This window comes from Leptidea sinapis, chromosome 22 (genome assembly GCF_905404315.1).
Source record: "Leptidea sinapis chromosome 22, ilLepSina1.1, whole genome shotgun sequence".
NCBI lineage: Eukaryota > Metazoa > Arthropoda > Insecta > Lepidoptera > Pieridae > Leptidea > Leptidea sinapis.
In genome coordinates, this window is record NC_066286.1 from 7,677,634 (window position 1) to 7,699,747 (window position 22,114).

At 35.4% G+C, this 22,114-nt stretch overlaps 1 protein-coding gene across 5 annotated transcripts in view; it reads right to left on the reverse strand.

Annotated features, from left to right (window-relative positions):
* Window positions 1-7,627: 7,627 nt before the first annotated feature.
* Window positions 7,628-22,114, reverse strand: part of LOC126970798 (ubinuclein-1) — a 43,607-nt gene continuing 29,120 nt past the window's right edge. For 2 of the 5 annotated variants that reach the window (XM_050816904.1, XM_050816908.1), the window contains exons 14-17: window positions 18,712-18,763; window positions 17,431-17,500; window positions 13,663-13,712; window positions 7,628-10,631 (exon numbers count right to left, since the gene is read on the reverse strand). In XM_050816904.1, coding sequence (XP_050672861.1) covers window positions 10,627-10,631; window positions 13,663-13,712; window positions 17,431-17,500; window positions 18,712-18,763 — 177 coding nt within the window. In that variant the 3' untranslated portion in view covers window positions 7,628-10,626. The remainder of the gene's footprint in view (window positions 10,632-13,662; window positions 13,713-17,430; window positions 17,501-18,711; window positions 18,764-22,114) is intronic. The other 3 variants (XM_050816905.1, XM_050816906.1, XM_050816907.1) reach the window with 3 other exon arrangements.

The window sequence follows — 22,114 nt, forward strand, 5'->3', positions numbered from 1 at the left end:
GACATGCGACAATCGACTCATTTTTTATTCCAGTAAGGTAGTGCTTGTCAATATAATATTGACGAACGTTAATCCATAGAATATTGAAGGTGTCTAGGGATAGGTCGAAGATATCTTTGTAATTATATTATTTTATTTCTGGCAAACTTTGAAGATTCCTGCATTTCAAAAACAGACAAATGTACATACATATACAAAACTCTTTTGTGTTGTAAAATTTATGCACCTAATACGAAAGGGGGGGAGGAAGAGTTAGGGTATGGTCTGGGTAGGAATCACTGATAGTGAGAGCAGCATTACGACGTTAGTGGCAAACACTACCAAAGTAGAGCCCTAACCAGTCAGAGTCATCCATCGTCCCCCTGGAGATTGGCTCCGAGATGGCATCGCCACCAATGGACTAGGGTATAGTGGGCTAATCACTCGCTTACCCGAAATCAAACAGATAGTCAAAATAGAAATAGTGCAGAACCGGACCTACATAAAAACGATGACCCTGGGCATGAAAACACTGACTCGAATTAATTAAACGCTAAGTGACGTTTCAATAGTAGGTACATTTAGTTATTATTGGGTATAAATTACCTACTCTGGTAATTTGTAGCTCTGGTTGATCGCGCTCCCTTATCTTACGAATCGAAACCGACTTTACTCGATACACAAATATTACTAATATCTCGAATCCTGTGTAATTGAGTGCAAGTGCTCGAGTACTTGTAATCGTGCTAAAATATCGCGGTGAACTGCAAAAATAACAATAATTGTTATTTTTACGAACATTATTTTCGTAAATAGCCAGTTTCTGTTTTAGAGTAGGTAAGTACCTAGGTGCTTAAATATTTACCCCCTTATTCATAATAGTTTGCTAACTTAAAGCATTGCTAATTCTCACTCTGTCTTCTTCTATTTACCTAAGTCAGAATGAGAAAAATCACTCCTAAGCGGCTGTTGAAAGTTAGCGGACCATTATGAATAAGGGGGTAAAAATATATGCCGCATTATTTTTTATTACGGCCTACGATACAATAATTTCTAGCAGGTAGTATTTAATTACTTACCAGTGGGAGTTTTTACCACAACGGCACCTATTTCTGCCATGAAGCAGTTATGTTTCGGTCTGAAGGGCGCCGTAACTAGTGATTACCGGGCAAACTTGAAAAATGAGACTTGACATCTTATGTCTCAAGGTGACGAACGCAGTTGAAGTGCCGCTTAGAATTTTTGGGTTTTTCAATAATCTTGAGCTTGAGATCTTGTTATGGACATGGCGTTACCTACCGCCAGCTGAACGTCCTGCTCGTCTCGACTCTTATTTTCGTTAAAAAAACTTACCTACATAAAACTCGTATATATATCTAGACATTATACTGTAAGTTTGAATATACAGGTGTCCCAAGAAATTACTAGAGCTATCACCCCCATGGATATTTCGTGATTTAGTATTTTTTTTACTAATCCCGACTTGAAAGAGATTATTCGTCACGGACGACAATTATTAAGTTATGTGCTTGATTTTATTAGCTAGGTGAATCGCATGCCTTTTTTTTATGGAATAGGAGGACAAGCGAGCGCACGGGTCACCTGGTGTTAAGTGATCACCTCCGCCCACATTCTCTTGCAACACCAGAAGAATCACAAGAGCGTTGCCGGCCTTTAAGGAAGGTGTACGCACTTTTTTTGAATGTACCCATGTCGTATCGTCCCGGAAAATCCGCACAAGGAAGCTCATTCCACAGCTTTGTAGTACGTGGAAGAAAGCTCCTTGAAAACCGCACTGTGGAGGACCGCCACACATCCAGATGGTGGGGATGATATCCTAACTTGTGGCGTACATACAAACAAATAAAATGCCTTGCATACAAATAAATAAAATTGTGGTCTTCTCTTTTACTATATAAAAATTAAGTAGTAATAAAAATTCAACAAAGTAAAAAATGTCACAAAAAATTCTACCCAGACATCACTAGTAACCCCAGAAATTTCAATGAGCTATCTCTGACATCAATTAGACTCATAAACTTAGTATACTAGCGTAATAGACAAACTTTCCTCATTACGGCGAGACTAAATTTAAAATGTTCATGTATGCTCGTTTTACAGATGTGTATGTATTATGTTTTACATATGTACCCTATGAAAAATATTGTTAATTCCGTCATACTCACGTATATAATATTTTATCATGTAACCTATATTGTCTTAAATTATTATATATTTATTATAATCTTAAGAAAATAGTGTTTACTGCGTATATAAAATGTAATATTTAGTATCTTGGTGCATGTTCTACGAAAATAAATCCGTTAGTTGGATTGTTGCTATAAGTAACAACATAATCTAATACAGAACACACCATTATATTTTATAATTAATAAAATAATAATAATTAAAACGCGGTCCAATTTGACAGGAGACTAATGGACACTAAATTGTTTGAAAACGGTTTCATGGTCTTCATCTATTCCGTCTTTTTCTCACATCTAGGTTTTTATGTAAGTTTAGTTATCTCACTTTCACACAGGGTTAGTCTGTTACGGTAGTATAGTTCTAAGTTTATGATTAGACTCAAAGCGTAACTAACCAAAGATAACATAGGCTTCAAGAATCGTATTAATATCTATTCAATGTTTTTTCTATTTGATATCTCCAGGCGTTGAAAGGAAAGTGTGTTGAAAAGCACAATCCAATATTTTTCTTTAAGCGGAACGCAACCTAAAAATAGTGAAAAGGATTAAAATAAAACAAACATATTTTTATAAATATTTATTCATCATACGTTGGACATAATTTGGAATAACATCTATCTTTCCATCATGGTTTCAAACAAAAATGAGGTGGCACAAAAAACGCTATGTAAATAATTTCACTCCGACTGTTGTAAAAATAACATCTTCCAACTCCGATACAAATACATCATAATTACATTCTTCAAGCATTATTATGATACATTCCGTTCTCAATTCTTATATATATATATATATATATGACTATCACATACTTCAATCATTTACATTATTCATATTTTCCATGCATTCTTGTAGATACGCAAAATAATCGAAGCTTTTAACTCGTAGGCGATGCATGTGTCTACTTGTGTATAGCAAGGGGGTTTACATGCAATATGGACTATAAAGTTTGACTCACACAGAGGAGAAAACCGCTCAACCTTCATAAGCGTCTATCGTCTCGTCGTTTGCTGAAACTTTGATTTTTTAGCAGTAAGTCCTTGATATTTTCAAAACTGCGTTGCTTTACTTTTCTAAACAGTTAATTAAAATATGAACGAATTTTCTGGTCTGTGATGGGAAACAACAATAAAAAAAATTCAAAATTATGACACAGAGCTGCCAAGTTTTTTATGTTGAAAACGATGAGTACCTCGTTTAAAAGAACGAGATAACATACGTGCATGTTTACAAAATTATCCATTTATTATTCAGGATCCGCGTGTAAGCGATACATTTAGTTCATGATTCCATATTTATGCTTCGAGACTACTCAATGGCAAAACCACTATGTATTCCAAAAAGTCAGCATACGCACTTCTTTCGAAATTTAACAATTTTTCATATGTTATGTGATTGCAAAATATTGACATTAATGTTGTTGGTACGAGGGGCCTGCATTTTGATTTATTTAAAATTCATTTGTATTTACACTATAGCTGTATATAACACATTTTCCGACATGAAAAACAAAGCTTCGCCGATTTTAATGTAACCCCCTGCATCGGCGTCTATCTTAAACAGGCCCTTACACTAAGTTTCAAGGCCACCTACATATAATATTATATTTATATACAGCGCAAATTAAACTCACATCAAGTGGGCCACTTACACAGAAGACAATTTCCCATGGTTATTTGAAATAACAACATATTTGTCGTTTAGGAAAAAGTTACGACAAAATAAGATTTTGTAGAAATTGTTAAAAAAAATATATAATATGAGAAAATAAGAGAAATAATAGCCCAAGCAGTATACAGCGATATCGTATCCAACAACAAAATGGCTATACTGATAAAATTAGCCGAAGTAATGAATCTGTTTTCACAACAACAGCAGTACACACCTCATCTTAAATCAATCTTTTATTTGAATAAAAATATAAATAAATAGTAAGGTTTGACAGAATACGATGTGTTTACAGCATGTTAATGTCAATGTCTAAAAGTGGCAACTCTTAAAAAAAAAAAACAATGATTTAACCAAATTCCGATGTACAAATAAAATGACCCCGTGATTTGTTACTCATAATAAGTAATCTGTTCAGTAACATAATTTTATATTTATATTATATAACTTTTTCAATTAACGAGAATAGGTATTAGGGGAGCGGGGGGCACGTTGTTACAGGGGTAAGAAGTTACACGCATTTTTTACCGGGATTTTCAACTCTTTGGTAGACGTAAGTGGACTCATTTGTTTCCTTATAACATCGTGCGTTGCAAAAAAACAATCAGTGACCCGCCGAGCGGCAAACTGTTAGGTTGTGTGCACGTGTCTCGATTTCCATCAAGTACGTAACAAAATCTTTTACGAAATTTTTGATTCCTGCCGTCTATATTTGTTATTCTCTAAATTCTTTTCACCTCGAACGTTCATAATGTATCGAGTTTTAATTTGTAATAGCGTTTTATTCTGCTATTGATATCCATTAATGGCGGCTTTAATTTTAATTAAAAAACACACCATGGGGCAGGTTGTTACAATTTTTCGGGGTAGGTTGTTACATGTAACAACTTGCCTCAGACCTTGTATTACCGTTCATCTCATTGACTATCATTTAGAAATTACTACGCTGTACTTAAAAATTAGAATAAATGGAAAGAAATTGAAGCTTTCGTTCCGACGGGCGCATTCTTGCTTTTTAAAACAATGGTTCATCTTTCAATTATTTTTTAAATTCTAAATACTCATTGTTTTTTTTTTAGAATGAGAAACTATAAAAGAAAAACGGAAAGAGGTACAACTAGTCAAGAAGTTTATGAATCTGCTGCGGCAGAAGTACTGCAGAATAAAACGAGCATTCGTAAAGCAAGCAAAATGTTTAATTTGTGTCCGATGTCCTTATCCAGGTATGTCAGAAAAAACAAAAACAACGAATCTTGTTCATTGGGTTACGTTAAACCTAAATTGGTATTCTCACAAGAAGCCGAACATAAATTAGCTTCTTATCTAATCAAAAGTTCAGAAATATATTTTGGTTTACTACCAACTGAAGTCCGAAAACTAGCTTATCAATGTGCAGTAAAACTCGAATTAAAAAATATTCCCCCCAGTTGGATCCAAAATAATATGGCTGGGCCGGACTGGTTTAAAAGTTTTATGCACAGAAATCCTCAACTATCTCTGAGAACACCAGAAGCTACATCTTTGAGTAGAGCAACGTCATTCAACAGAACCAACGTTAAAGACTTTTTTGACAAACTGCAATTGTTATTCCAAAAATATGAATTCACTGCTTCGCGCATATGGAACGTTGATGAAACAGGTGTCACAACGGTACAGAAGCCTAAAAAAATAGTTGCTGCTCGTGGTCAAAAACAGGTCGGTGCGATCACATCTGCAGAAAGAGGAGTACTTGTAACGCTCACATGTGCCATAAATGCTGCTGGAAATTCAGTCCCGCCGATGTTCGTTTTTCCCAGAATGAGATACACTGATCTATTTCTTCGTGCTGGACCATCAGAAGCGATAGGAGCAGGCAATTCTTCAGGATGGATGACAGAAGTAGAATTTTTAAAATTCTTGGATCATTTCATTCAACATGTCAAACCTTCCATTGAACAGCCCGTCCTCCTCCTGCTGGATAACCACAACTCACATGTAAATTTTCACGTCGTGGAGAAAGCCAAAGTAAACAACATAATCATGCTGTCGTTTCCCCCGCACTGCTCTCACAATTTACAACCATTAGATGTAGGCGTTTATGGCCCATTTAAAAACCACCTTAATCGAGCACAGACGGCCTGGATGTATAATCATCCAGGAAAAACAATGACGATTCATGATCTCCCAGGCGTGGTGAAAGATTCACTGCCATTGGCCCTAAATCCTGTAAATATCATGAGCGGATTTCGATCAACCGGGATATGGCCTTTTAATCCTGATATCTTTCAAGACAGTGATTATGCACCTTCTTATGTCACTGATCGCCCCAATCCAGAAACGAATCATCCCACTGCCTCGCAGAACACCTCCAATTTGACACTGGACCTGGAAAATCCGGAATTGCTAGATTCTGCGCCTCAACTGAACATAAGCACAAATGAAATCATACAGGCAATCGAAACAGCAACCAATCTATTACCTGACACTATTAACAATATTACTGTTTCACCTTCTCCAAATCCAGCTTGTTCGCAAGATATAGAATGTTTAACAACATTACCGAGTGCAGATTCGTCAAGTTTTAAAAATAAAATTGAATTAGCGATACCAGGTTCATCTGGTATACAAAGTACATTTGAAAATTTTTCGCCTTCAAAGATAAGATCCTTTCCCAAGGCAGAGGCTCGAAAACAATCCAACCATAACCGTCGTAAACGTAAATCCGCTGTATTAACCGACACACCTGAAAAAGACTCATTACAAAAGGAGTATGAAGAAAAACTGGCCAAGACCAAAAAAGCGTGCGACCAAAATAAAGGAAAAGGTAAAGGAAAAGGGAAATCTGCGAAAACGAGTAAAGTAGGAAAAGAAAAGGTGAAGAAAAAAATTTTGGTTTCTGATTCAGATTCTGATACTGAAGAATGGTTTTGTTTAGTGTGTAGCGAAAGTTACAGTACTTCTAAAAAAGAAGATTGGGTAGAATGTTTAGAATGCAAAATGTGGGCCCATGTCAAATGTGTAACAGGAAACGTTCAATTATTCATTTGTATTAATTGTAATTCTGATGAAGACTAATGTAATATAAATATGTGATATTGTTACCTACAATAAAGGTGAAGGTTGACCTTGAGGTCGCCTTTATTGCTTGCCTGGTGCAACTGTTACTCGTGATATGCTGTCGACTGTTTATACAGTATTGTATACGTAACTATAAATTTTATTGCAATATAAGTGTATTGAAAATGTTAGATTTTAGTTTAACTGAAGTGCCAAGTTAAAAAAGTATAAATAATTTATTACATGTTGGTATTTACTGACGAAATTTTCTAATTCAGTAATGAAAATGTGTTTTATATAAGATTTAAGAAAGTTCCTGCCAAAGTTATGTGATTATTACTGTTAAAAAGTTGGAAAATTACGATATAGATAGTATAATTGCTCATAAATGTTATAAGACTGTTCAAAATAGTCTCTTTTATTCATAACGTTTTGAAACAATAAAAAATAAATGATTTATTATTGTTCATTTTGTTTATTTACCTACTGTAACATCGTGCCCCGAAGCTGTAACAACTAGCCCCAAGTCAGGGGTAAGTTGTTATAATCGACTTATTTCATTAATTCTCTATTACGGGAAAAATTACGTAAACTTTAATATTTTTCCAATGCTATTCTACTAGCTGAATAGACACACTAATGGTAAAAGCAATCAAATGTATACATTATTTGATAGCTTTTGTGATATTAATAATTATCTAAAAATTGTAACAACGTGCCCCCCGCTCCCCTACTGTCATTTAGTAACAACATCGAACCTAATGACAATCTTTATACATAGACAAATCATGTCGCAAAGCCGAAATATAGAACAAATGACACCATAACAAGCTTCTACTGCTGTATCTATACATTGCCGCATTTATTCCAGTTGTTTAGAATATTATTGGTCAATAAGCAGCAATGTAAAACATTCATTCAGTTCAGATTTAATTCGGACAGTGACAGTTGACACACGACTAAGGAGAAAAGTGTGCTTACATTGTCTTTATGCACACTTTTGCGGCATTCCGTGTATAGAACGTCATTGATCGAAGCAATAAAAGTAAATACATACTATATTAAAATTCACAGTTAAAAATTATATTATTTTAAATCGTATGATAAAAGCAATCTGTGTGATCAATCTTAATGCGGCCTAATGAGAAATAACTGATTTTCATAATCGTTCCTGCGTCTAATGATTACAAGAAATAGGAAATTATATTAAAAAACAACACGGAAATCCTTTATCTCCTATTACCGACTAAATTAGGGATGTTTTTACTTCATTTAATATATTTTACTAATATATTTAAGCTATGGAAGTGAAATTTATCATTGTTTGTAAAATTGTAGAGGTAAAGGGCAGTTTTTTTAGCTTTTTACAGTAAAATATCACAAGAATAATATGTTTCGAACTGAAAGTTAAAATTCAAGTTAAGTTTATAAATGCAAAAAGTCAATTTTCAGCGGCTAAGGAGAATCAAGTACAGCTTTCGATATAGTCTTATCTTGAAAAATTAACTTTTAGTATCAAAACAGTTTGTTAATAAAACTATCTAGAATGACTATCAAAATATTAACACAACCAAACAAATAGTTTAGAGGTGTAGGATCGCTTCCGCACTACGTCCGGTCCGAATCCGATCTGGTATCCGGATATGTAGTTTTACGCACTAGATCCGGCTTCCGTCATCAGATTTCTTTACGTCCACCGTTAGAAATAGTTCTACGGCTACACCGGACTGTATTTTCACAGGTACGGATCGGATTCGGATCGGACGTAGTGAGAAAGCGCTCTAATGCGCCAGTGATTGCAAGTCGAATTCAATGCGATCCGCTTAATATGACTACTATTTTAGTTTTTTAACTGTTTTGTCTCTTTCTGTCAAACGTCAAAAAAATATTGGAAATTCAAATACTTGAAAACCTACACCATTGGCCAGAGCCGAAACTTGACGTGAAAGTAAGTCAATATGATAATTTTCGAGTAGACCCTTAACACTTGTTTCTTTGTTGATATGGACTATGACGTCATCAGCATCGTCAACGTCGTAGCCGTCGAGCGCCCCGAAATGGCAGGAGTAGAGTCCGCGTCAGTTGGCTTTAAATACTTTTGGAGTTATTTGTCGACGTTACAGAACTACGTTTTTAATTTTCTATTTTGAGAAAATATGTATGGTTATAATGATTAGCTATGGTTTTTTTCTGTTAGTTTCGCTTCGCTTTCACTGGATGATGGGCCTTACCACCTCTTCCTGTGCTATGCGTGAAACGAATCTTTGTTTCATCTTTTACCATTAAATTGGCACGTCTCTTCAATCATCATAAGCAGATTCCATTGTAATTATTAATAAAGGTTGGAATACACATGCTAATTAAAAGCACATTTGTTTTGCCACTAAATGATATTAGTGTTAATTTATAGCACGCTCCATGGTTGTATAAATTCGCTCATGATGCTGAACACAAGCTCAAAGGCAGAAATGCTCAAAATAATGAGAATACTAATGAAATTATGTTATACAGGCGGTGATGGCGAAGTCGGAAACTACGGAAAATTACTGCATATTTAGATTTTTAATACTTCTCGAACTTTTGACGGAAATCGACCCGAAAGATTATTCAAAAAAAATTACTTCTGTATTATTGGTCCAATGGACTTTGTTGCTGATAAGGATCAATCTTTGAAAAGAAATGTATTACTTAAAATGAAAGGAAATAACAAATTTTGACAAAGAGAAACATACTTTAGGGCGGGGAACTACGTTAATGGAAGACAATATCTTTAGGCAAGTGGTTGTTTGCTTAATGAAATGGGACAAAGTATTAGGTAATCTAAAGCTTCGGGAAACATTTGTGAATACAACCAGTTAAATTTGATGAGTGGTAATTTGGCAAAATTGACCCAGCCATTGCGTCGTGACCGTCTGTCTCACTTCAGCCGCCAATCAGTTTTTTTTTAATGAAAATAAGGGACGAGACGAGCAGGACGTTCAGCTGATGGTAATTGATACGCCTTGCCCATTACAATGCAGTGCCGCTCAGGATTCTTGAAAAACCCAAATATTCTAAGCGGCACTACAATTGCACTCGTCACATTGAGACATAAGATGTTAAGTCTCATTTATCCAGTAATTTTAATAGCGAGGGCGACCTTCAGGCCGAAACACAGTAATGCATACACATTACTGCTTCACGGCAGAAATAGGCGCCGTTGTGGTACCCATAACCTAATCAGCATCCTGTGCAAAGGAGCCTCCCACTGGTAAATGTCAGTCTGTCTCTTAGCAGATAACAAAATCACCGAATGTTCAGACCCGAGATTAAATAACATACTTATTACGTAGCATGTGTATTCCATGCTTAGATAATTTATACGTCTAGATAGAGCCTCATGCTGCTAGGCAAATGATGAAAACATACCAGGATTATTACTTCAGTGTGCATGACAATCTACGCCTTACACTCGCGATTTAGTCTGCAAGCAAATAGAGGTTAACAGTTAACTTCAATTATTTTTCGATATTTACACAGCTCTCACAGTCCATCTAGACGAATAAATGAGAGTCCACGTTTAAATCAATTTAAGTACGCTACTTGTACGAAGCCAAATATCATTTAGTAAATTGGCAAGAAACAATGACAGTAGGTAATCATATTTCCTGAGCAAATTTCCATGAATGGCAGTGCAGATGTAACTTAATCACTAATACTTGAAATTAAAATTTTGTAGTCGTGAAGTGTTGTGTCGTCAGCCTGTAACAAAATAATTATATGTGCATAAGAAAATGATTGACGGTCACATTATAAGTTTCTATTTATAACGAAAATTAAACAATAAAAAAATAAGTAGCCATAAACCACCTAGGATACATTTCGCATCGAATGGTGGTAGTTTCATGACCATACGATCAGTGGTTTAGCCGTGATTGAGCCTCAAACAAAGACCACCTATAAATATATAGATTAGCAGAAACGTGCGCACTTGAGACAGTATCGCTGCTCATAAGTCAAATTCAAATAAGCTTTATGCAAATAGGCCTAAATTAAACGCTTTGAAATCGTAATTCCAAACATTTAATTTAAATTACTGAATCTACCACATGTTCGCAGAACGTAAGAGAGTTTCACGAAAAGAAGAATTTTTAATCAAATAGAGTATTTAACAATGGCTGTTATGTTCATAACAAACTAGTTTGTAAGGTGGTGCATCATACATGCTCTTTTATCTACACCCATGCTTTAAAATCCGCTATTTGAGATTCTAATACAGTTAGCTTATTGCCAACATTAAAACACCCGATGTCCTAATAACCATTACATCATTCAAACGAGTATTGTAATGAAATTCAGTACAACATTATATTATCATCATTTTATGAAATTATGGTTACTAGAACTGGCTTTTTTAATGTTAGCAGTAAACTATAAACTAAATAGTAACTGTTTCAGAATCTTTTATAGAGGATTTATATTATGGGTGTAGATAAAGTCTTGTATGCAAATGTTGATAGTTAGGTATTAAAACACTCTTGTGATACTATTATCATCATAAACCCACATTCGTGTTTTAATACCCGTTATTACCAACAGTTGCATAATAGTTATTTATGCAACTGTTGTGTAATAAGGGGTATTAAAACACAAATGTGGCTTTATCTCACGAGGCGAAGCCGAGTGTGATAATAGTATCACATGAGTGTGTTAATAACTAACTATGAACAGTAACAGAAAAATATTTATTTTAGTAGTAATTTACAGTTTGTATAGTGCAATAATTAAAATTCACTTAAATATTATGTTCTTTTGCAGCGTTTAAAATGAATCGCTCATTTTTTGTAAACAAAACAATAAAAATATCGAAGAAAAATGGCGGGGATTCGAATAACCTACTTTTTTTTACGGCGCGCGACGTTCTGGTAGTGTGGAACGCGCGTAAACGAAAATGTTCTTTTTTTGAAATTCATACAGATACCACGCATCGAGCAATAAGAATGTGGCTGTCTGTTCAAACTATTTGAGCATGAAGGGATTGAATAAAAAAAATAGGAGTGTTGTTATGAAATTCAGTACAACATTACAACACTCGTTTGGATGATGTAATGGTTATTAGAACATTGGGTGTTTTAATGTTGGCAATAACTGTTTCAGAATCTTTATTACAACACTATAATAAATACTATGTTTATGTATCCTATAAATATCGGAAGCACGCATTTTTTAGGATATGGCATGAAAGAGTTCTCCACGATATGACAACAATCTTGCAGAGTTGATGAAAAATTACTGATCAATTATTATGTGGATGAATGTGGGTGTTGCATATTTTTCAAAGGATTTAAACGCGTTGTATTTTTCATATTATTTAACCCGTCGCAAACATCAGTTTGCAGAGCACGTTTTCAGGACGATTGCGGTTGGCAGGATTCGAGAATAGTTGTAGTTAGTTCATAGTTGTCATTGTGAAGTTTAGCGCCATTTGTTGCCTCATTACATGTCACGATGACATTCGGGAATGTGCTGGAATTTCTTAGTATCTACAGGATTCATAGCGGCGCCCTTTTCTGCCGTGAAGTAGCAATGTGCGAGCATATTTGTTTTTCGGTTTTAACGGCGCCGTAGCTAGTGAAATTACTGGACTGATGAGACTTATCATGTTATGTCTGTCTGTCGTACAACCAAGCTGTGGAATGAGCTTCCTTGTGCGGTGCTCCCGGGGCGATACGACATGGGTACCTTCAAAAAAAGCGTGTCCACTTTTTTAAGGCCGGCAACGCTCCTGTGATTCCTTTGGTGTTGTATGAGAATGTGGGCGGCGGTGACCACTTAACATCAGGCGACCCGTACGCTCGTTTGCCCTTCTCTTTCATGACAAAATGTCTAAAAATTACGTGAACAATAACTAAAATACAAATCGATATCTCAGTTCCAAAGAGAAACACTTCAACTCAAACAAAACACTCTAGAAACGAAAATATTCTACACTTATAAGATTATATTAGAAGTAACAACTAAACTTCATTCACTTATCGACTTATTTCTCTTTGGTATTGGTGGGTTATCGTTTATGGAACAATTTTTCATTTTTCATTTTAAATTTACTGAATTTCAGACTTGTTACACTTTGGAACTGAGGTATCGAAAAATGTCCTCAATATTAATATAATTAATACGACGACGGGAATATAATCCAGCAACCTTCCTTGCTTGTAAAGTTCTACATATATATTGAAATAAAACACTTTTTAAAGGATTACAACGGGTGTAATTAATTGTAACTGTTTTTACATTAGTTTTTGCGTTCATTACATTTTTATTGTAAACTAGCTGAACCGGCAAACGTTGTTTTGCCATATAAATTGTATTGATCTGTTGCTTGCTAGTTGATAAGAGATGGCGCTAGTTGTATTCATTAGTAACAATCACACTTCTTTTATATTTTGTATAATTTAGACTATAGTTTTATAAATTATAGCTTATTTGTTATTCTGGTGTGTAAGCTATATTATTGTAAAGTTTCATCAAAATCTATTCAGTAGATTTTGCGTTAAAGAAGTTCAAACATACATCCAGACATTCAAACTTTCACATTTATAATATTAGTAGGACTAACCCGACGTACCGTGACCTTTTAAACAACGTAAGCAGGGGGCTTCCCCTGAATACGCGCTTTAACCCTTTTACAGCCGTTTTAATTCGTAAACAGTGTTTTATTTAAATATGCGTTAATCAAAGAAAATACTAAGTTATTTATATTCGAATAATAATAAGATAGATGTCAACTCACCAGTGATCGCCCTACATCCATCTATTTCTTTCAAAATATTTACTTCTGTGCTGAAACAAAGCAGATATCTATAGAAAACCATCACAAACTTTAATTAGGTGATACAGATTGTTTTAACCAAAAGTACTGAACATTATAACGAAGCATCGATCCACATTGCTAAGCAAAGTTATTTTAAACAGAGATGCAGTGAGGATGTGATGTGAAACATCTACTAGCGAGCGATAAAAGTAAACACAGACATTTTTGAATGATACAAACAAATTTAGTCCCTTCACCATTGCTACGTATCTCTTCTGGGGGTCACAACAGCCGACCAATCACAGCGCGTCATTTCAAGCAACAAGGGTATAAAGCAGCGGTTTCCGGCTTATTTTATTCAGTCTCGCGCCAGAGTGTGACGAGTCAACATCTGTCGATGTGAGAGACTACACGAGGTGATTGTATTATAATGATTGCTAAACGGAAGTATCAGTGGGCAGGGAACATAGTTCGACGGATAGAAGTCCTCGAATGCCGACCACGGAAGACGCAGTGTTGCTAGGCCCCCCGCAAGATGGGCTGACGATCAAGAATGATGGTCAAGATGGCCGGAATCGATGGACGAGGGCAGCGCAGGACCGATCGTCGTGGAGATTTTTGGGGGAGGCCTTTTTCAAGCAGTCGATGCCTTCCGACTGATGATGATGATGATATACATATTTTAATATTAAGTTTTATTATAATAACAAATTACCATTCACCATTCAAAGCAGTGCAATATTATATATTAAACAAACTTACATTCAACCCAAGCATATATGTGGAATGATATTTGGTCGCTTTCCAGATTTAATTGAAAACGTGAATAAATAAAAATCTGAAGGAAGAAATGAAACTAAGCAAAGTAGAAAGATATTGCGTGTTAAGGTGCGACTAAATCGTGCTTTCTGGAACATGGCGTCTACATGATCAGCTTCAGTTTAAATCATAGTTTCTCAGCCTTATTTTGCTCACCGCCCACTTTGAGAATATGTTTTTTCTAGAGTATTTTCGTGTATTTTTTTGCCTTTTTAGACTATATTTTTTAATCTACCCACGCCCCATCTGCGCCATCTCAATGCCCCCTAATTTTCTCTGGGTCATCTACTGCCCCCCCGAAAGTCTCAAACGCCAACAAGGGGGCGTTATCGCCCACGTTGACAATCTATGGTTTAAATGAACAAACATTGGTAGCGATGCAGAGAAAATTTTAATGGTTTCAACATATACAGGTAGCAGACCAAAGTATCTTAGTCTGTCATACATAATTGTAGAGAATAGAGAGGTAATAATAATAGGCCAAAATTATCTCTGGACGTCGCTGGAACATGAAGCCCCCTCCCGTTCCCCTTTCACCCCCTCGCGCTCGTCCTATTGCACTGTTTGCAGTTTCATTACCGTCAGGATATTTTCGTGCTTTCACTGCTTTGTTTTTGAATTTTTTTTTTTTTATTTATTTATATAAGGAACACAGTTTCATACAACTATCTTAATAACTATGAGTTAATATTAACCTTTAGTTCCCTGTGTTATATACAGGTTATGGCGCATTTATATACATAAAGTTTTTACGTGTAAGAAGGTGAATTTTATAAAGTATATAAAATATGTATAGATACGAACAAGTTCTACTAATCGGAATTGAGAATAAAGGTTTTTCTCTATTGTTGCGTTCACACATACGAGGTATCCTAAATGTAATCTTCTGTAAAAATTTTCAATGTTTCGTTTTGACTTTTATTGTTAACTAGCTAGCCCGGCAGACTTCATACTGCCTCAATAGATAAATAAAAGACCTAAACTTTTGTATAAAATAAACTTAAAACAAACAAAAGGAATCCTTTTTTTAGGTGTGTTTAAGGAAGTTTATTTTTTACCACCTTAGAAATTTAGAAAGATATAAAAATTCTAATTAGTTCATTACTATTATTTTTATTTGATTTCTGAACGACAGGGAACACTTCCGAGGAAAATCAAAATGGTTGTTTTTATTTAAATCCGAGAATTTTCATGTTTATTCAAACCATTTAAACCTTCCCTGGACTTCCACAAATAATTCAAGACCAAAATTAGCCAAATCGTTTCAATCGTTCTCGAGTTTTAGCGAGACTAACGAACAGAAATTCATTTTTATATATATAGATAGTTCTGTAGTTTATGTTGTTCTGTGTCGCTATGTACTGCCAGAAAAATAAATTAATATTGAGGCGAGAGTGGGTCAGGTATTGGAAAGAATAATTATAGGAACTAGTGTTTATTTGCGTTCCCTTTTAAAACTTGCACATCACCGGTCTGCCGCTGTTCCTCTTGTTGATGGCGGTGCCTTTAGTAGATCACACCACACCGAACACTAGTACTCTTCTATCTTCTGCTTCATCTTTCTTCTTAATCACTTTCCACTTTTTACTACCCCTTCTTCTCTTCCTTCTTTTCCCTTTTCACTTGTGACTGAACTAGAACTGCCGCAGGCCACGCTTAGCACTGCTTATTTACCCCCGGATCTGTTCTATTTTCAAAATGATTCTCCCATTCCATCTTTAAATTGTACTAGAAATTTCTTTTAATTATTTTTATCCCGCTTATGAACGTCAATGAAAACAGAGCACGTTGTACAATTTTTCTATCAGTTCAAGTTCGGGTTGATGGTCTTCGGGATCTGATGGAAATCAAGAGCCCGGAAGATCAACCTTCTCATTTGCCTTATGCTACAGGATGCCATTATTTGTGTGCTGCAGCCAAAAAGAAGACTGGTGGTCTAGCGTTCGAAAGCGCTTCATAATAGTAGTTATTTGAGACGTCAAATAGAATTTGACAAGAGAAATTAGTTAAATTCGGGTTAAAAAGTATCCATAATAGGGCTTAATTTTAAGTACCAAAATAAGCTCTCATTTACAGTATATACAGCCACTTACAAGTTTTGTTTCTAACTGGGATTTTCAAGTGGATGGATGGAGTGTTATTAAGAAGCATGAAAGAATAACATATTTACACGTCGTATGCGACAACTTGAGACCCGAACTCGCTATACCTTATCGCTTTATATTTTTAGATATGTAACTATGTTTGTAAATAAGAATAAAGCATTGAATAAATCAGCTAATGATTTAAATCCGCGGAACCGACGTGATCCACAAAGACTCGTTCTACATGATGTTCACAAAATTACTAAATATAATAAAAGTTGTGTATGTAATTGTGTTCCGAGAAGTATTAAAAATTTAAATTCTAGTTGATTTAAGAATAAACTATATAAGAATAGGCTAAATACATTTCCCCCTTATTCATAATGGTCCGCTAACTTTAAACAGCCGCTTAGGAGTGTTTTTTCTCATTCTGACTTAGGTCAATAGAAGAAGACAGAGTGAGAATTAGCAATGCTTTAAGTTAGCAGACTATTATGAATAAGGGGATTATAATTATTTCTATAGTAAGTATTAAGGAATTTATGAATAAGAAATTCTAATCTTAGTTGTACTAAGTAGTTGTAGTTGTAGTAAGTTAAATATTTGCATGTTAAGTATAGTGCTAGCAAAAAAATAAAAGCTCATTATTGTCTCATAACACCATTGTATACCATGTTTTATGCAAATAAATAGATTATTATTATTAAGTTTGTCCGTATGGATTTGCAACTGAGGCATTTCACTCGGGTCTCAAGTTAACGCGCACGAGTAGTAATTTCGATGGCCATTATCTACTGCAAGCCATGTGTACGGAGGTGACAATGAGGGAGCGAACCAGACTTACAATTTATCTCTTTCAGTGGATTTCAGCACTGTGGGCCGACTGAAAGCTTGCTTGGAAGACTCGTGCTTGGCTGACCGACAGAAATATCAATTAATACATGCAATAATTCCATCCTACTACCCACTGGAGAAGCTGTTATATAACTATAAATATATTTTTTGTAACAGGATAACTCATTAGTCTAGAACATTTATCACAAACAAATAATCGAATAAATATTTTTGGACAATGTCCTATAAGATTCCGTTTGTTGCTTTGGAAAAAAATTTTTTTTTTTCAGTAACAAAAATCGTACAAACATAATAGTTTATGTGACCTTCTATTAATACAACAATTGTGTCAGGTTGATGTTAAGGCTGCCCCGCTTTTGCAGTGCTTCGGCAAAGTTCGCGGATGCGAGGGTGGACGGCTTCCATGCCATCCGACGCAAAAGAACCGCGAAATTGCTGAAGAGGTTGCGGGGTTAGTGCTAGCCCTAACATCATTCTGCAAACCATTGTTAGTCATTACGATGCGCCATTTATAAAGACATATAAGCGGCGTCATATTAATGTCATTATAAGGTCTCAGTTTAGTAAATAAAGAAATTTATTTTTAAAAATATATATTGTAGGTACACCTACACCTACATACCTACTTTGGCATTGATTGACATTTGCGTATACGGTTGAGTTTTTTGGACAAATTGCCGTGACATAATTTTAGTCTTGCAGAGGATATGAAAAGAATACTCCATGTGAGGCCCAATTTGCCTCTTTAATACTTGCAGACTTCACAGAAGTTTTCTCATTAAAAAAATAATCGAAAGGAATAACAAGAAAGACTTAAATTTAGTCGACCCTATTCCGAGACTTTGCATAGTGTTAAGAAACAAATTTGTTCCAATAAAAAGGATAATCCATGCAGCTAATTTGCTATCATCCATATATAGGGGACAGCATGCAACCTTTTAACATAAAACCCAGAAAGTGTTCCCGACTAATGAGCTATCCTGTCTTCAATAATACCTATATAACTGGACAACATAAGTATGTATTCACCCTATGCTAAGTTCTCCCCCATAACCATTACAGAAATATTTCATGGAAATAAAAAAAAACTACCATAAAATAGATACTTATATTATGCTTGCATGTATTATATGTCTGTAAAAAAATGAATAATTAACACATTTTCACACAAAATTCTATCTAATATAGCCCAATAATTCATATGGTTACTGTAACCAGAATTTTTGCTTTAACAATTTGCAGATCAAGCATAAGTAAGATATAAACTCACCAGATTTTATAGCACCTTCATATGAATTACAGTTTGTCTCGTCTTGCGAATGCTGAAATGAAATTATATCAAATTAATTGAACATAGTTCGTGAAAAACGTTCCAAGCCACAAACATCACATTTTAAGGAATTCGTGTTTAAAGTTTAATAATTAATATTAGTGTATTCCATACATATCGGTTGGCCTACTAAGTCATGCTGTCATATAAAGATTGACAGTAGGGCTGCCATTTTTTTACAGTCCATTAATTTGAATCACGTGACCAGTTTTGTGTTCTTAACTCAATTTCGACAATTTCGGTATGGAATGTTGTTTTGGAATTACGTCCAATTGTCTTATGGAATGAACAAAAAAAAGTGGCCACCTGACACTAAGTAGTTGCAACCAAGCATGCTTTCCAAAAATATATTAAAACAAATAAGATTAAGTCGTAAATATCACTAAAAAATTATAATTAACAATTTAGGTAATTTTAGTTTTTTTAGGTAATTTTATTTGAATATATTCTTTAAGGTCCAACAACGTGTGGGTTTGTGTTTCAGGTATTATAAGAAAATAAAACTTTTCATTTATCTTAGCACCAATCATTACCGATAAAAATGGAAAACACATACTCAAAGCTTGGTAGTCTACTTTTACATGACATTGGCTAAATTGTGGTGTGTCTTCCACAGAAGCCATAATAGGAAGAATAGATTAGGAACACTAGAAGGATTTTATGTGTGTCGAGGATCTCTTATTAATTTTTTTATTAACCTAGTTGCAGCATTCCGGCACCATTACAACTTAAATTCGATACTCACCATCTGACTGTGGTTATACAGAGACACAGTTCTAAAAAAATTGTACCACATACATAAAACCAATTTCTTATTGGAAGACGAGTACAAACAAGCAAACATTTGATGATATTAGATGATCACTCAACCTATTACACACTATATATTCTATTGTAACATCAGAGGACATACCAAGACCAGTGGGAGGCTCCTTTGCACAGGATGCCGGCTAGATTATGGGTACCACAACGGCGCCTATCTCTGCCGTGAAGCAGTAATGTGTAAACATTACTGTGTTTCGGTCTGAAGGGTAGCTAATGAAATTGTAGTGCTGCTCAGAATTTTCGGGCTTTCCAATAATCCTGAGCGGCACTGCACTGTAATGGGTAGGGTGTATCATTTACCATCAGCTGAACATCCTGCTCGTCTTGTCCGGTATTTTCATTAAAAAAACCTCAAGAGTTTTGACAACCTTATGAAAGATTAAATAAACTTACATATGAATTTGATTGAAGTTAATACATTGGTATGTGGTGACCAAGGATCTAATCTGCATGGTTATACAGACACTTAAAATTGTTAGTATTTAGAGAATAACCTTTAACCTAACATTTTAAGAATAAAATTTAGAGAATAACCTTCAAGAAAATCGCATAAACCTTTAGAGAAGAACTAGAATGTTCTTTGGATTTTGTAGCGTTATATGAGAGCAGGAGTGGATAATAACTAAGAAGATCTGCATAAATTTTCAAATGAATTCTGATGTATTTCAAACTCTCATCGAATGTACTATGTACGGTCCAAATACAATCTGTGGATAATTAGTTGTTGATAGATACTGTTCAATTTGTAAACAAGAATTATGGCTAAAACACTTTGGATGTGATCTCTTAGCATGAATTCTTATAACCTATTTCTGTTTGCATTCCATTGAATTCCAAGAGATCTTATAAATTTCGGATTAAAATGAGTAACATAATATATAACTATACCAAGATCTACTTACAACAGTTGATTTTGTGTCGCTACTCGACATAATATGTAACAACATGTTTCTATAATTCTATGACAATATATGGGAATCAAAACATTATATCTTACACTACATAATTGTAATGAAGTAGTTACACCTAAGTTATTTTGATACCTCAGCTCAGTTCCAAAGTGTTACAATTCAGAAAATGGTTCCGAAATAACTTGAGCTGTTACTGGTTGAAACGAAAATATTCCACACTTATTAAAAATATTGGAAGTAACAACTAAACTGTTTTCCCTTATCACCATCTGTGTTAATGGTAGGTTATTGTTTATCTAACAATTTCTCATGCTTATCTCAAACTTATTGAATTTCAGACTTGTTACAGATTGGAGGGAGTTTTGCAAAGAACTTTATCAGAACCAGTCAAACCGGGCTGCAGTGGCACCCGCAACACCAATTGATGCAGAACCATCATCAAAAAGAAAAACAACAAAGCTCCGGAAACTGATTGCATCACAGCGGAGATTCTAAAGGCCCTGGGACCTAATGGAATAACCCAACTGCACAACATCTGCAACACAGTATGGTAAACTGGACACTGGCCATCGGACTGGACACACTTGTCTACACTCCCTCTTAATAAAAAGAGCTCAGTAAGAAACTGTAATACCTACCGAACAATCGCCCTGGTGTCACATGCTAGTAAGATTCTACTACATGTAATCAACGCGAGATTGCGACCTTTCTCGGCTGGCAAATACTTTTGTACAGGGCAGAGGAACGAGAGAGCAAATCCTGAATCTGTGACTAATAGTAGAAAAATGCTACGACTACAACACGCCGACCTTCATGTGCCTTGTTGACTACCAGAAGGCTTTTGACTGCGTAAAATGGGAAGAACTGTGGCATGTACTCTCAATGTCATGTGTTCCAGCGCATCTTGTTATGCTAATACGCAGCCTCTATGAGTCAGGGTATGGTACAGTTACGATTGAGGATGTCACATCGAGCACATTTAAGTTCCCAAAAGGTGTTCGACAGGGATGCGTGATCTCCCCTATCCTATTCAACATCTACGGAGAACAGATAATGCGACAAACGCTAGAAAACTGGGAAGGTGGCATAAAGATAGGTGGAGTCAAAATATCAAACCTCTGATATGCCGATGACATCACCCTATTCGCATCATCCGAAGTGGAAATGAAAGAGTTGCTGGACAAGCTAGAGCCTCAGGATGGGTCTGGCAATAAATACGGCCAAAACCAAGGTCATGGTCGTCGACCACTTCGCAGCAATCCCGCGCACTGATCTCCTACAGAGCTAAGAAACAGTGGATCAGTTCAACTTCCTTGGCTCAGTGATCACGAACAGAGGTAACTGCGAGATCAAAATAAGGAGGCGAATTGGAATGGCCAAAACAGCAATGACACAGCTAAGCAAGGTGTAGAAGGACAGAAATATCAACAAACGGACGAAAATTCACCTGGTCCGCTCTCTTGTCTTTCCCATCGCGCTCTATGGAGCTGAAACTTGGACCCTGAAATCGACTGACAGACAACGGATTGACGCGTTTGAGATGTGGTGCTGTCGCCGCATGCTAAGGATACCATGGACGGCTTATCGCACTAACGCCTCGATTCTTA